This window comes from Eretmochelys imbricata, chromosome 3, assembly GCF_965152235.1.
Source record: "Eretmochelys imbricata isolate rEreImb1 chromosome 3, rEreImb1.hap1, whole genome shotgun sequence".
Taxonomy (NCBI): Eukaryota; Metazoa; Chordata; order Testudines; family Cheloniidae; genus Eretmochelys; species Eretmochelys imbricata.
In genome coordinates this window covers 108,126,914-108,142,724 of record NC_135574.1, presented here as the reverse complement: position 1 = coordinate 108,142,724, position 15,811 = coordinate 108,126,914, and the positions used below count along the sequence as shown (strand labels likewise).

General features: G+C 39.9%; 1 protein-coding gene across 1 annotated transcript in view; it reads right to left on the bottom strand.

Annotated features, from left to right (window-relative positions):
* ADGRG6 (adhesion G protein-coupled receptor G6) overlaps positions 1–15,811 on the bottom strand; it is a 155,047-nt gene that overhangs the window by 70,022 nt on the left and 69,214 nt on the right. Inside the window, exons 4-6 of the mRNA XM_077811779.1 lie at positions 14,650–15,273; positions 6,039–6,107; positions 2,851–2,937 (exon numbers count right to left, since the gene is read on the bottom strand). Coding sequence (XP_077667905.1) covers positions 2,851–2,937; positions 6,039–6,107; positions 14,650–15,273 — 780 coding nt within the window. The remainder of the gene's footprint in view (positions 1–2,850; positions 2,938–6,038; positions 6,108–14,649; positions 15,274–15,811) is intronic.

Sequence of the window (15,811 nt, the reverse complement as noted above, 5' to 3'; positions counted from 1 at the left end):
TATCTAAAGTACTTTCTAATTTTTCATTTCCAGGGATCTCATTTGGTTTCCTTTGCATATTTGCAGAGGGTTTTAAAGAATGGGGTATATAGTTGCTGGTAGAAATAAGTGTGTTGAAGAGTTCAAATTCATCTTCTGGAGAAGATGCTTCTTCATCTTCCTCTTTTGGCAATTTGGTCAAAGGCCTAAATATAAATAAGTCACTTTTCAAATATGCATGACTCAAGGATTCTTGATAAACTGGTGAAACAGTAACAGTGTGTTGAAATTCTGAACTTCTCTTTCTTGTTGCTAGCAAGACAGCTGACAATCTTAGCAATTCTGTGCTGTCTTCCAGTGTTAGAAGAGTTTCTGTTGGTTGGATATCAAGTATAGCTTCTTTATATATTTCTTTTATATCTTGGAAGAAACTAGATGGATTTGAAAGATGAGTCTGTTTGGAGGTTACCTTTCTAAGGTTTACTGATTGATGATCCTTGAAGTATTTAAATTTTGTAGACTGCAATTCATCATTCGCTTCTGCAATATAAACACTATTCCTAATAGAATCATCTTCCAGAATTTTCTTAGTGGATACAAGGTAATCATTTTCAGGTGAAAATTCTAGTAAGTCCAGCCTACTTTTTTGAAAAGATGACTCATATTGTGTAGAAGCAGCAGATAGGCTAGACAGAGAATGATGGTTTTCTTCTGGAATGTCAGAAATAACATGATGATATGATGCAGCATTGTTCCACCAGCTGAGAGATTTCAAGACATTGTATATACTTTCATGTGTGGAAGAGGATGTGCCACTATTAGAAGAAAAAATCCACAGGGGTTCTTTTGTGTGTTCATAAAGGTTTCTTTTGCTTGTCAGAGTGAGGAATGCTGACTCAGAATTAGTATAATCCAATCCATCAGTCAAAGTCCATGTTAGTTCTGGACTAAAACTTTCACTCTGCAGAAGAGGAAGTCCTACATTCTTGGAATGATCTGTAACCATGGGGGTTATTGGAATTTGTGCTATATCATGAATCTCATTCAGTAAGCCACTAGAGTGATTCAAAACACTATTATGGGTTGACTGATTTATTGTAGTATTGTGCTCTGTAAAAGGATTCAAGGTAGCAACTTCAGTCTCCCCAGAAGCAGCTGATGTGGCCTCAGAAGTAGGTAGCAAGAACACGTTGTGTACGTTTTTTCTCTCTGGGTTTTGGTCCTTAGGTGATGAACTTTTACTGGGTTGGAGAGGCCTTTGTCTCACTGGCCAAATAATTGGGGTTGAGATAATTCCTAAATTTTTGACCCCTTTTATCATAGAATCTTGCTGCCCTTGTAGTAGTGAGCGGGAGGATTCAGGTGAATTTCTCTTCATTCTGAAGATAACTGTAGCAGGAACTCTCAATTCCCGCAGGTCTGTATGTAGCAAGCCATATAGTTAATGGATGAAAGAAAAATTATTTATACAAACCAAATGATTCACCTCACGTCAGAAACTCTGTTAGCTCAGTGGAAGCTGTATTTGCTTACTTTAAGTGTGAATTTGGCATCTTGTCTTTTAGTCTTTCTGCTTTATGAAGAGAATTTTATAGACACCCAGAAGAGTTAGCCATCCAGTTTTCATTGATTTTAATGGAAATTGGGCATCCAGTTTCCCTGTGTGGCTTTGAAAATCTCAGCATTACTATATTGGGTTAACTGTTTAGTGTGAACATCTTGCGATTGGTTCCACAAATAGAAACGAAACACCCCTTGACATAAGTGACTCAATACTTTCCAGGGTCTGGCTCTTTTCCTCTAGAGTACAGTCAAATATCAAAGAAGAAAAATATAGGTACAAACTACTAAATTCTAAGATGAACTCTACAGTAATGTTTGCAGGACATAATAAGCTATAATATAAAACTACCAGAGGTTTTACATCCTCCAATAGAAATGAACACATTTGTTAAAAATGCACAATCATTGATTTAATTCTGTGGAGCCCACTGAAAATGAAATCCCTGCAGAAAAGGATTTTTGTGAGATCTCCTGTGATATTTTGTAGAAAACCAATGAAAGCTGTGTTAAAATAGTTTCTTTCAATTCATTACTATTATTATTTTTACTTAATTTGTATTTTGGTAGCTCCCCCAACATGCTACACTATCTCCTGAGGAAAGTGATCTCTTAGAACTTGATAAAATGTCAAAGGAAATCTCTACTTTCCTGTGAATAGCAGTGGGCTTATAATTGATTCATCTGGTACCATTAAAGTTTCCCTAATCTTTCTGAATGAAAACTACATTATATTCAATGTTGTCAATATTTTCCTAAATAAAATAATGATCCTGCTCCCCTTGAAGTCAATGGAAAGATTCCTGTTGAGTCAGTGGAAGTTGTTTTGCTCCAACAGACAGATTCCACTTGGCTTCTCAAAAACTTACCAGTGGGGAATAGATCATTCCAAAGTTCCACCGGCCCACCTGAAAATGTGGCTGCTATGTGGCACTTAAACAGCAGCTGTGTTAAAATGTCTCAAAGACATGTCTATTTTTATCCTCTTTTAAAAATATCTATCTTGGCCCTGTGTGCTTTGAAGATTAGTGAATGAACAATATAAATAACAAGTGATACATAATGTGGAAATGGCTCGCTTTTATACAAGAAATACGCAAGCATATTAAAAAAATATGGGGCCTGATTCTGTTCTCAAACCAGTTTTACATGATTGACATGGAGTAACTCCTGATTTACATTAGTGTTATTAAGAGCAGAATCAAACCCAATATGTGAAACTTGACATTTGTTATATTTAAATAAACCTTATAACACAATACATTTGCTTTAGACACAGTACAAGGAAAAATGTAACACAGGATTTCTTACCATCGTTTGGCTTATCGGTTCTATTAGTATCGGGCATGTTAGTGGTGACAGTGGGTGGTGGAGGAGTAGTAGCATTTACAGTAGTAGCTGGTAACAAAGATGAGAGAAAGGTGAATTTGCATGAAAAATGAATGTTAATGTGGTCAGGCACAATGGGAATAATGCATGAAAACATACATAGAGAGTGAAGGAAACCATTTACTATACATGTTAATATACACACACCAAACTTCTGTATAAAGTCATGAATATGAATGAACTGATGTAGGTCCCAGTCCTGCAATCCTTACTCCTGCGGACTTCAGTGGGAGTAAGTGTTGCAAGATCAGTCCTGTACTGTCTTCACAAATTCTGAATCACTTAATAAGATCTTCTATGAAGAGTTGTGCAAAGGCCAGAAAATAAATAACACGGCTTCAAACTCACACAAACTATGAACATTAGCTTGTGAAAAAAATAGATGTCTCTACCCAGGGAAGGAAGATGAAGAACAACTGTGAAACTAAAACATTAGTGTAAGGATCTAATTAACTCCACTAAGATCTGTATAATGAACAGAATTAAAATCATACATGGAATATTCTCAAGAAATTGATTTTCAAAGCTTCATGTATTATACAATTCCTACTGATATCAGTAGGAGTCACCTCACACAGCACTTCCAAAATTTATCCCTTAGGGACTAGCTCAAATGAATTTTCGGTTGGTACAGGGAAGATATACAGTACCAGAAAATTCCCTTTAGAACAGAATAGGTTTGTGTGTTTACACAGAACAGCATCAAAACAATTAATAATCATATCACTGCATTTTAAATAACAATTTGGAAAAGAAATGTATTTTATTCAGTAATTCTCAGGGAACTCAAACTCAAAATTGATAGTTTTTTGCTGGAAAACTCTCTTTACAATATGGACACTGATATATCATAAGCTCTCAACCTGCCATGTTCTTTTCTGATACAATTTTGGCCAACAACCAAGCTCAAAAGCTTAAGAAAGTGTATTTTCAGCAGGGTTTGTTTTTTTTCCTAGATACAATCTATGTTGTTTTTGTTACAAGCTTCTTGTATGATTTTTTGGTGTGACAGAATAAATTTGTTTCACCTTTGTTACTTGTTTTCTATTGATATTTTATTAAGCAAAACACAGCAACAATTTAAAGAATTTGAACATACAGGATTATAATTCAGTGGATGATATGTGTTCAGCCATTTATATAATTATGACAAAGAGGGCCTCATTAGCCAAATCAACAAAAGTGGTAAAAAAAAAAACGGCATCCATCCCTATTACCAAATGCTGCTATAGAAATCTAAGGTCTTTAACCCATAAAAAACCAGCATCCGTTCTTTTTCTTCAACAATTGCTTTTATGACACTGTGGAAATGAGTTCATTAAAAAAATGCTTGACATCTGAATAGTGGCAACCTATCCAAAGGATAGTAATCAGTAATAATTATAAACAGATGACCAGGCTTACGTTGATAATGTTGCATTACTGACTGTTTGTCTGATGCAAATCATAGATCTCTGGGCATTTTTCTAAAAAGACTATCCTGATGTCCTGGTTATCATAATCCTGTCTCAGTAAAACTGGTTTTAATTACCATGGCTGTGTGAGAGCTATTACTGAGTTCATGATGGCTACCACATTTACCTAAGCAGTTGCTCCAGGACCTCTATTTAACTCATTATTGCAAAGTACTTTGGGTGTCTTAAGTCCAAAAGATGCTATTTAAAACTAACTTCTGGACCTAGCTGGCATTTCACCTTAACTGTGGACTTTGCAATCTGGACATCAGTTTAGATCTAGTTTGAAACACTGCAAGTATATGCTCCAGCAGCCTGAGTCAAATTCACCACCAGAAAATCCAGTGCAAGTGGCTAAAACTCCATTATAGCCTGCTATAGTAATTACCTTGGCTCCCCACCAGGAGTTAATTTTACCTTGTGTTGTTAAGCTCAATATGTTTTATTTTTACTCTTTACCACAGAAAGAGTTCCAAGAATCTTAAGTCCTTCCACTTTATTTACTTTTCTTTCCCGCTTGCCTCTGCCTTCCATCCCTTATCTTTAAAAGGGTTAAATCATTTGAAATTATTTTAGAGCAGGTGCTGCTGCTGCAGCTAGCATAGAGTTGTATGTAAGTTTTATAGAGAAGTTTAACCCAACCAGTAGGCTCTGGGGTCATGAATGCATTGTGAAAGTAGGCCTGCCACCATTCATGCCAAGGGGTTGTGCTGAATTCCAACCACGAAGCAGAGCTGCAGGAATTTTATTAGGGGTGAATCCTTATGAGTAATCCCTGCAGGTTTGATTCACATGGCACATGGAAGTGGAACTCTGCAGTGTTCACCCAGCTCTAGTGATAATCTTGCAATGTCTCCCCAAACTACGCCCATGGGCATCCCCAGCTCCACCTCTCCCCTGTGCACTTCTCTTTGCTTCCCTGTCATTTTCTGAGGGGAAGCAAAGAAATTCTGCAGAGGGATATGAATTTTGCACATGCACGATGGCGCAGAATTCCCCCAGGAGTAACCCAGCTGACCTCGCCCTTCAAGATGTCTGATGTCATGACTCCTGTTGTGGTTGACAGACATGTTGATACCTATAGTGATCATTCATTAGTATGCCTCTGGGGGGAAGGCCAGAAAATCATCGGCTATTACAATAAGTAGTTTTATTATATGAATAATAATGATTATACTTTGTATTTGTATAATACCTTTCACCTGAGGATCTTAAACCATACTAACAATTAATTAAGCTTCACAGCAGCCTGTTAAAAACATCTAAATAATTATCAGTTCCTGTAATTACATCAGTTTATGCCCGATTTACATATTTTCTACCAGCGTTAACGTTATAGCCTTTAACTGTTCAGGAGGAAAAGAGATGGGGAAAGAAATTAAACCAGTTCATCTTTGCATTAGCATATGATTGTTAGGTTTTGATACAATGAAGACTTTATGGACTTGATTGTATTATAAAGAGTTTGATCACATTCTTTCTACATACTGTATGTATAGTATACCCACACATCTGTTGAAGCTAAGAAATTCCTTTCTTTGCTCAGTTTTCTAGAGGTCAGCCTTAAGAAGTTAAAGTAAAATGAAATTAAAAGAAAAAAAAAACAAGGAGATTTGGTAAAGCTGAAAAATGCAAACAGTGTCTTTGGCTTCTTACCTTGGCAAAGGCTTCCAAGATTTTCACAACTAGTTGGTTCAGTTGTAGGTGGGGGAATTAGGTATGAACCTTTAGAATATGGAAAGACAAATCATTAAAAATGTTTGGTATATGATACATAACATTGTCATGTCTCAAAATACATTAGGTCATGCACTCGCAGTTCTTTTTCTGGTTTATCTCAGCAGGAAACCTGATATGCCATTTTGCTCAGAAGACTCATGTACAATCATTTCCCTGTGTTGCTGACAACTCCAGGAAAGTCCTGCTGGCTTGCAAGTTTGGGTCATATCTAACAAGTACCTCCCATCTTCATATTTTCCAAGATTTCCGTTAGATTTAGCTACACACAGCTCCCCTGGAACTCACTGAGCAGTGTGTGGCAAACTGTTTAAAACGTAGTAGCTAGTGTGGCTGTTGTGCCTATGCAGAATTAATGGATAACAACATGGCATCTTCAAGTGAGTTCTGAACTCAGTTGTGGCAACGTAGTCTACCAGCGTACTAGTCAGAGAAATTCCCCAAAGGAGATACCAAGCAGATAAGCTGTGATTCAACCAGTTCCTGTGTGCAGGGCGTGGGCATGATTCATGTTCTGGTATGCATGTATAATAAACAGATAAAGGCATCAGAATGTGTATTTACTGAATTAATCATATCAACATGCACATATTTTGTGACCAACTGAGAAAGTAATGGGGTAGCTGCATTCATTATATTTGGAATATCCCCGTGCTTCAGCTGCACATACAGCGTTTGCACATTATGTTGAAAATAATGGGACCAAATAGCATGGCATACTCGATAATGCACATGTGCCAAAATAATACTAAATAAATGCTAAATACTTAGATAAACAATATTAAACAACCCAGCTTGTGTGTGTAAAATGTGAATGGGCCAGATGTCTACGTGAAATGCAGCTGTTTTGTGCTATATGGCTGGCTCAGTCTGGTCCCCAAACCAGCACATCTCCCTGGTAGAATCACCTCAGTGCAAGAGGGTTCCTTTAGTAGCACACAGCAGCTATGTTAGATGGGGAAAGAGGGTGTGTCCAGAGGAAGAAGGCATGGCTGGGACACTTTTATGCCAAATCAATCCCTGGTTGCAGGTTTTGGCCTCTGGTTTGTTAACAGCCAGTATAAATTAGCAGAGCCATAACAGAAGATCTGGCCCAATAATTTTGGGGCTGGTTCTGCATTCTAGCATTGCCAACTTTCTACTCACACAAAACAGAACATCCTTGCCCCGCCCCCTGCCCTACCCCTCCTCTGCCCCTTCTCCAAGTCCCTGCCCCCTCCATCTGTCGCTTGCTCTCTCCACTCTCACTCACTCGCTCATTTTCACTGGGCTGGCTCAGGGGGTTGGGGCTCAGGAGGGGGTGAGGGCTCTGACTAGGGGTGCAGGCTCTGGGGTGGGGCCAGAAATGAGGAGTTCAGGGTACAGGAGGGGCTCCACGTTGAGGCAGTGGAATGCGGGGGGTGGGAGGAGGGTCGGGGTTCCAGGTGGGGGATGCCGGCTCTGGGATGGGGCCAGGGCTGAGGGGCTTGGGGTGCAGGAGAGGGCTCCAGGTTGGGGGGTGGAGCCGAGGAGTTCAGAGTATGGGAGGAGGCTCTGGGCTGAGGCAGGGGGTTGGGGTGCAGGAGGGGGTATGGGCTCTGGACTGAGGGTGCGGGTTCTGGGGTGGGGCCAAAAATGAGGGGTTCAGAGTCTGGGAGAGGGCTCTGGGCTGGGGCAGGGGGTTAGGAGGGTGAGGGCTCTGGCTCTGGGGTGCAGAGTCTAGGTAGGGCTGAGGAGTTTGGGGTGTAGGAGGATGCTCCAGGCTGGGACTGAGGGGTTTGGAGGGCAGGAAGGGGATCAGGGCTGGGGCAGGGGGTTGGAGCACTGTGGGGGGGGGTGAGGGCTTCGACTGGGGGTGAGGGCTCTGGGGAGGGTCTGGGGATGAGAGGTTTGGGATACAGGAGGGTACTGGGGATGGGATTGAGGGATTCAGAGAACGGGAGGGGATCAGGGCTGGGCAGGGGGTTGAGGCATGAGAGGGATCAGGGCTGCAGGTTCTGGGAGGCGCTTACCTCAAGCAGTTCCGAGAAGCAGCAGTATGTCCCCACTTTGTCTCCTACGTGGAGGCACGGCCAGGTGGCTCTGTGTGCTGCCTGTCCACAGGTGCTGCTCCCGCAGCTCCGATTGGCCACTGTTCCTAGCCAATGGGAGTTGCAGAGCCATCGCTTGGGGCAGGGGTGGCTTGCGGAGCCCCCGGCTGCCCTACACCTAGAACCCAGAGGGAGGACATGCCGCTGCTTCCGGGAGCCATGTGGAGCCACGGCAGGCAGGGAGCCTGCATTAGCCCCCCAGCGCCACTGACCGGACTTTTAACGGCCCAGTCAGCAGTGTTGACCGGCGCCGCCAGGGTCCCTTTTGGACTGGGCGTTCGGGTCAAAACCCAGACACCTGGCACCCTACTGAATTCACTGAAGTCATTGGGACTTTTGTCGTTCACTTTAATAGTACTGAATTCACTTCACTCATTAAAAAAAAACAGAAAAACTTAAAAACAGAACAAGTAGGAGTGAGGGTAAAACTTTTTAAATTGCCTAAGTATCATGAGAATTAGGCTCCTACATCATTGCTGAAAATGGGACTTAGACTCCTAAACCACCTAGATATTTTTGAAAATATTTTTCCTATTCTGTTCCTGCTAGGCATGTGTTGTGGTTATTGCTGTGCTGAGAATGAGCTAGGATGGAGCCAGGTGCTCATTACTCGGCAGCAGCGAACCCAGAGGCCATGCAGCAGAGTGGGATATTGCTGGCTGGAGACCTGAGAGAATACAGGGCCAGGCTTAAAAGTACGCTGAAGTATTTTTCCATGAAATAACTTGAAACCTATGAGACGGTGGGATGAGCTCATATTTTATATAAGAAACTAAACTCCACTGAGTATCCTTTGCAAGCCATATGATGTCCAGTGTGAAGCATTTTTACAAATATATTTGCTAATGTTAATAGGCTAATATAAAAACACCCTGAAAGCTGATCCCCTATTGGGTCTATATCAGAGGAAGGTAGCTAAGTAGCTACCTGAAGGTCACTGTAACTTCCACGTGGCAATAGACCACACTTTAGTATTTTTTTTAAAGATAAATATGCCTGGGCACTATGCTAAACACACCCTTTTTTGTGTTAATCAAGCCTGGTTTTGGCCAGATCATGTCATCTGTCAGTGCTCAGTAAAAGAAATTATGAGAATCTGAATGTCAACATACTTTGAGCTGCTACAATATTTTCATCAATATCACCTAAGCATGTCAACTCTCTACACATCTTGCTTAATTCACTTTTTGGACTTAAAAGGAATGGCCAGTTATGGCTGAACCATTTTATTTTTTGTATTAATGTGGGTATAGGATAAGGGCATGTACTGCTGGTATCAAATGCAGCTGATGATTTTATAGTGAAATGAAAACCAGGCCCATCTAAATGATGAGTAGCATTATAGTGCTGTATTAAAAACCCAGAAAAACTCAGCACCACCTATACAGTGGTAAGAACATGCACGTGAATGAAATTCTGAATGGAATATTAAATCAGTACAAGGCAGGGTTCTCAAAAGAAGGTTATCTGCAGCAATTTGTTACTGCTCATATGTTCAGTAATTCCATTAGCAAATGCTGTCTGAAAAGTCCATTAACCGCAAATGAAAATAGAGCCCTTTGCGGAGTTTAATAATGCAAGTGACATTCACATGCAAATATGCTGTATTCACTAGTAAGTGTTCAGACTGCTTTGTTACTTAGCTTCTTTCAGCTCCTTACCAAAGCATGAACATGGCAGGATGAATTTCTCTTTTCTGAACAAACCCTTGCTTTGCAATTAAATGAATCCTTATCAGTAAGATAAAGTCATCTCTCTAATGTTGCTAGTGCTTTGTCTGTCATTGATAGCCTGACTCATCAACTCTTATTTCAAAGGTTGGTCTGACAAAGAATTCTTTATTACTCAAAAAGACAACGAGAAGAGAAAAATCTTACAGGTGCATCCTCTGGGGTTTCTAGCTGAGTTTTTGAGATGGTATTTCTCACAGTACTTTCTCTGAGGAAATGTAGATGGGTAAGCCAGTAGTATTGTAATCATTTAGCATGCCTGGGAGAAGACTGAAAAGGGTGCTGGAGATTTCTCTTGGGCTTTGCGACAGGAGAGATACAATTACCTTCCTTGGAGTGCTAGGCTTTTTTGCACTCTTAGCAAACAGAGTGTGGTGTGGGTGGGTGAGGATTTTACTCCTGTGCTCTTTCCACTGCACACACACTACTACTGATTTCCCAAGTAATTTCTTAGCTAATAAAACTATTTGGGGGCAGAGCTTGTATCTTCATATGTGTTTGTACAGTGCCTAGCACAGTACAATGGGGTCCTGGTCCTGATTATGGCCCTTGGGCACTATTGTAATATTTTAAATATCAAAACTAATACATATGTAAAACTGTATTAATGTATAAAACCTGGGGCCCATTACCTTGCTAGTCTGATGAGTATTCATGTTTATTTTTTACAATATTTACAGATGGGAGAAAAGGAACCTGCCGTTGATATATTTCAGTGACTACACTTTGTTGTCAAGCAATTAAAAAAAATAATCGTGATAAATTGTGCAATTAAAAATTAATCTTAATTAATTGTGCTGCTAAACAATAATAGAATAGCATTTATTTACATATTTTTGGATTTTTCTACATTTTCAAATATATTGATTTCAATTACAACACAATATAAAGTATACAGTGCTCGCTTTATATTTATTTTTGGTTACAAATATTTGCACTGTAAAACACAAAAGAAATAGTATTTTTCAGTTCACCTAATACAAGTACTGTAGTGCAACCATGAAAGTTGAACTTACAAATGTAGAATTATGTACAAAAAAATAACTGCATTCAAAAATAAAACAATGTAAAACTTTAGAGCCTACAGGTCCACTCAGTCCTACTTCTTGTTCAGCCAAACGCTAAGACAAACAAGTTACCATTTTCAGGAGATAATGCTGCCCGTTTCTTGTTTACAATGTCACCTGAAAGTGAGAACAGGCATTCACGTGGCACTGTTGTAGCTGGAGTTGCAAGATATTTATGTGCCAAATGCACTAAAGGTTCATATGTCCCTTCATGCTTCAACCACCGTTCCAGAGGACATGCGTCCATGCTGATGATGGGTTCTGCTCGATAACAATACAAAGCAGAGCAGACTGATGCATATTCATTTTCATCATCTGAGTCAGATCCCACCAGCAGAAGGATTATTTTCTTTTTTGGTGGTTTGGGTTCTGTAGTTTCCTCATCTGAGTGTTGCTCTTTTAAGACTTCTGAAAGCATGCTCCGCACCTCATCCTTCTCAGATTTTGGTAGGCACTTCAGATGATTAAACCTTGGGTCGAGTGCTGTAGCTATTTTTAGAAATCTCACATTGGTACCTTCTTTGCGTTTTGTCAAATCTGCTGTGAAAGTGTTCTTAAAACGAACGTGTGCTGGGTCATCATCCAAGACAGCTATAACATTAAATATATGGCAGAATGCAGGTAAAACAGAACAGGAGACATACAATTCTCCCTCAAGTAGTTCAGTCACAAATTTAATTAACAATTTTTTTTAACGAGCTTCATCAGCATGGAAGCATGTCCTCTGGATTGGTGGCCAAAGCATGAAGGGGCATACAAATGTTTAGCATATCTGGCATTTAAATACCTTGGAATGCTGGCTACAAAAGTGCCATGCGAATGTCTGTTCTCACTTTCAGGTGACGTAAATAAAAAGCAGGCAGCATTATCTCCTGTAAATGTAAACAAATTTGTTTGTCTCTGCAATTGACTGAACAAGAAGTAGGACTTGTAGGCTCTAAAGTTTTACTTTGTTTTGTTTTTGAGTGCAGTTATGTAACCAAAAAAAAAATCTACATTTGTAAGTTACACTTTCACAATAAAGAGATTGCACTACAGTACTTGTATGAGGTGAATTGAAAAATACAATTTCTTTTATCATTTTTACAGTGCAAATATTTGTAATAAAAAATAATAATATAAAATGAGCAGTGTACACTTTGTATTCTGTGTTGTAACAGAAATCAATATATTTGAAAATGTAAAAAAATCCAAAAATATTAAATAGAATACCAATTGAAATTTTTAAACAATGCAATTAATCATGATTAGTTTTTTTAATCGCTATTAATTGTTTTGAGTTAATTGCCTGAGTTAACTATGATTAATCGACAGCCCTAATATTTATTTTTCTAGTGACATAGGCTTGCAAAGTTCTTCACAATAAACAAAGACAAGGTCCATGCCCCAAGCAAAGTTAGATAGAAAACACAAAATGTACAGCTCCTCTGGTTTATGCTGAGGTTATCCAGAGATCTAGATGGGTGCTTTTGGTAAGGAGTTTACATAATACAAAACCATTAAGATAGTAAGGAACCAGGAAAGCTGAATGTGAGAAGGCACTAGGAGAAGAATACGGTTCTTGCAGGAGTATAATTGTTTTTGTGGAAAGCCAATCAGTGTCATGTCTGTCTTGCAGGGGTCTCCCTCTCTGCAGAACTGGAGTTCAGAAGCAGATCACAGTCGTGCACATCATATACATCTACCACACTAGGGTTTTTGACCAGAAAGTCTGGTTGTAAAGGGGACCTGGAGGTGCCCAGCCAGATGTACTGACCAGACACCAAAAGTCCAGTTACTGTGGGTGGGGGAAGGGGGCAGGTGCCAGCTCATCAACCTGTGCCTGTGCCTGCTCAGCCGGGGCAGCTCCTACCTGCATCTTGTGGGCGGCATCAGGCTGCAGCTCCTGTCCCAGCCCTGGAGCAGAGGGAGCCCAGCTGGGGGTGGGGTGGGGGTGGGGGAGGTTGAGAAGATCAAGTGACTAGGGAGGAGGCTGGGGGGAGCAGCAAGCAAATGGGTAGAGGAGAAACTGTGCCGTGGGGGATTGGAGGGGTGAAAAGAGGCAGGACCATGAGGTAATATTTGTCTTGAGATGTGCAAAGGGAAGTGGAAAACTCAGCAATTTTAATCTGAAATGTTTCCTCTCCTCTTAATCCCTTTTGCCTTTAGTTTATTCTCCTTTCATTCTCCTCAGGTTTCTGCGTTTTTTTGTTTTGTTTTGTTTTGGTTTGGTTTGGTTTGTTTAATTTTGCGCACAGATGCTTTTTATGGCACTCTTCACAGACAGCACAATGGATGTACAGCAAATGCACAAAGCACACATTGCTCCTTCCTACTGACCAAAGGATCAGAGACCAGAAGTTCATAATGTGCCAAATTGTCAGTTCAATTAATTTTTTTTCTCCAAAGATCACCGTGGACAGACTGAAGTCTGCTGGATCCTTTCCCACTCATGATCCTCTCTCATTTCCTGTGAGAAGAATGCTAACAACAAATAAGCAGTTTAAAAAGAAGTTTGAAATGGACATTATTTCAAGCAGCGATTCAGTATTTTGGGGCTATTGGTTTTGGGAAGATCCCACAGAAAAATTGATTGTATCCCCTCTCAAAGTTTCCATGTATGCGAAGAGTAAAAAATCCTGGAAGATAACATTTCCAGGTGCATTCTTACACCTTTACTCTATGATGACATTTTCAGAGTTGCATGAGGGAATAAAGGAGGTGACATAGTGAGTGGAAAGCTCTGCTTCCTGCCTTGGTGGAAACTTTCTTTCCTGGAGATCTAGACCAATTCTTGGATCATTAGATCACAACAACTATGAAAATAATAATACCTCTGGAACATCTTGATAATCTTTTATTGCTGCAATGTCCTTAGAAAGCCACAGCAATGAGTAGACTTAAGACTCGTGAACTGGGCCTGAGTAATCTTAGCTTCAATGCAGGAGAATCAGGGTGGCCGAACCAGCTTTCTAATGGTCCCCATCCATGCCTGTACTGAACAGAACTCTGGCACAGGAAAGAATATAGCCTGCCTAGCTTTAGGCACTTGAGTAATCCTACTGGTGTCTCAAAGGCTTAAAGTTAAGCAAATTCTTAAGTGCTTTCAGGATAAGGGCCATAGATTGTAACCTCTTCAGGTCAGGGACTCTGGTCTTAATATGTTTCCGTGAAGTGCTACGCATGCCTATAGCATTATATACACAGTATTATTTCTACCTATTACCCCTTTTTATCTTTTTTATATTTTATATTGCCCCACGTGGCCACAATCAAGTATATTAACTAACTTGTCTTAAAATCACATTTAAACTAATGAGTTTATGGAAAGGAAAGATCGGAGAACTTTTATTTCTTTCTTTTATTACTTTTGGTTATTTATTGCTTCTGTCCTGAATAATATATAAAAACCCTTCATTTATACATTTTGTTTAACCTCATTAGTTGTCTTTTGAAGTCAGGCTGGATATGAGCTTTGATTAAACTAAAGGAACAGACACACCCGCGACAAAATTAATTTTTCATGGAATGGAGCTGGCAAGGCTAGGACAAGTGAGGTTGCCTTTTGGGAAGTGCTGCTGTCTGTAACTCTAAACATACAGTTTCTGGCTGTCATATGATACTTCAAGAACAATGCCTGGGGTGGGGGGGAATTAATAAAAGAGATTCTGCCAAACATACTCACCACAGCTTAAGTTGTTTTCTGCTTTCAATGCTGAAGTTGGGATACTCCAGAAGTCATTTTCCCAGTCTACAATGTTTCCTTTCACATCACAGCTGAGGTTGGACAGCTTTTGGGAACTCATGGTGAAGTTCCAGAGACGAAAGTTGTATATATCCCCATTTAAAGAGCTTATTTCATTGCTGTCAGAGCCCAACACCAATCTTCCATTGCCGGGGATAACCTGGCCAAAGGTACCTGAACAGAGAACTGTGTGATAGATGCTCTTGCCATTTACACCTATAGTGCCAGAGAAGCCATCCCATACTATGCACAATTGTTCAAAAGTTTCTGTGAAAAAATCTCCATCTGAATTTGTGATGAGGACACTGTCTAGTATGCACTCTGTGCCTGAGATTGATAGGAAGTGGCCTTTTGTAGTCTTTCCAAAACTGAGGAGTTCTGTTGACAAAGGATCACTGTAGGAGAAAGCCTTCCAGTCATTGGCAGCATTGTTGGCTTTGGTTGCTTCAAAGCAGAGTGTGAACTGGCTAAGCTCTGGCACTGGGACAGTTTTTGCCACAGACACAGGGTCAACATCTGAAGTTTGGGGGATGATGACTTTCTGATTCCTCAGAGAAACAGCAACTAGTAAACACATACACAAAAATCCATATATAAATAAATTTCAAAGGGAGATACAAATTGGTTTAAAGACAAAGATCCAAGTAATATTCATAAAGCCAAATGTTTAAAAGAATGCTTTTATCTTTCAACTGGCCCAGTATTGCACATTATAGTGCATTTAGCTTAGCAATACATTCAACCAAAAATGGGCAAAGATCATTTTAGTGCTGCATTACAGATAATTCAACTTCAGGAGGTGATTTAAGTATATTAAACTATTAAGCTCTGAGGCTGCATTCAAAACTCACGGCATTCAAGAATGAATTTTTACAATTACTTTGCATTCATCTGGTAACTTGTAAGAACGCATTAGGCAATACACTACAGCAGTAATTTGAAAACATTTCATTTGTTTTCATGATTTTTATTGACTTGTTTTTCATGAGTGCATTACACAACTGAAGCCCATGCCACATCTTTGTAACACTGTAGCAGAGAGTGCCTCAGCTACATTCCTTGGCAAATCAAAGCCTTTTGTTGGAGAACTCAACTAATGGGT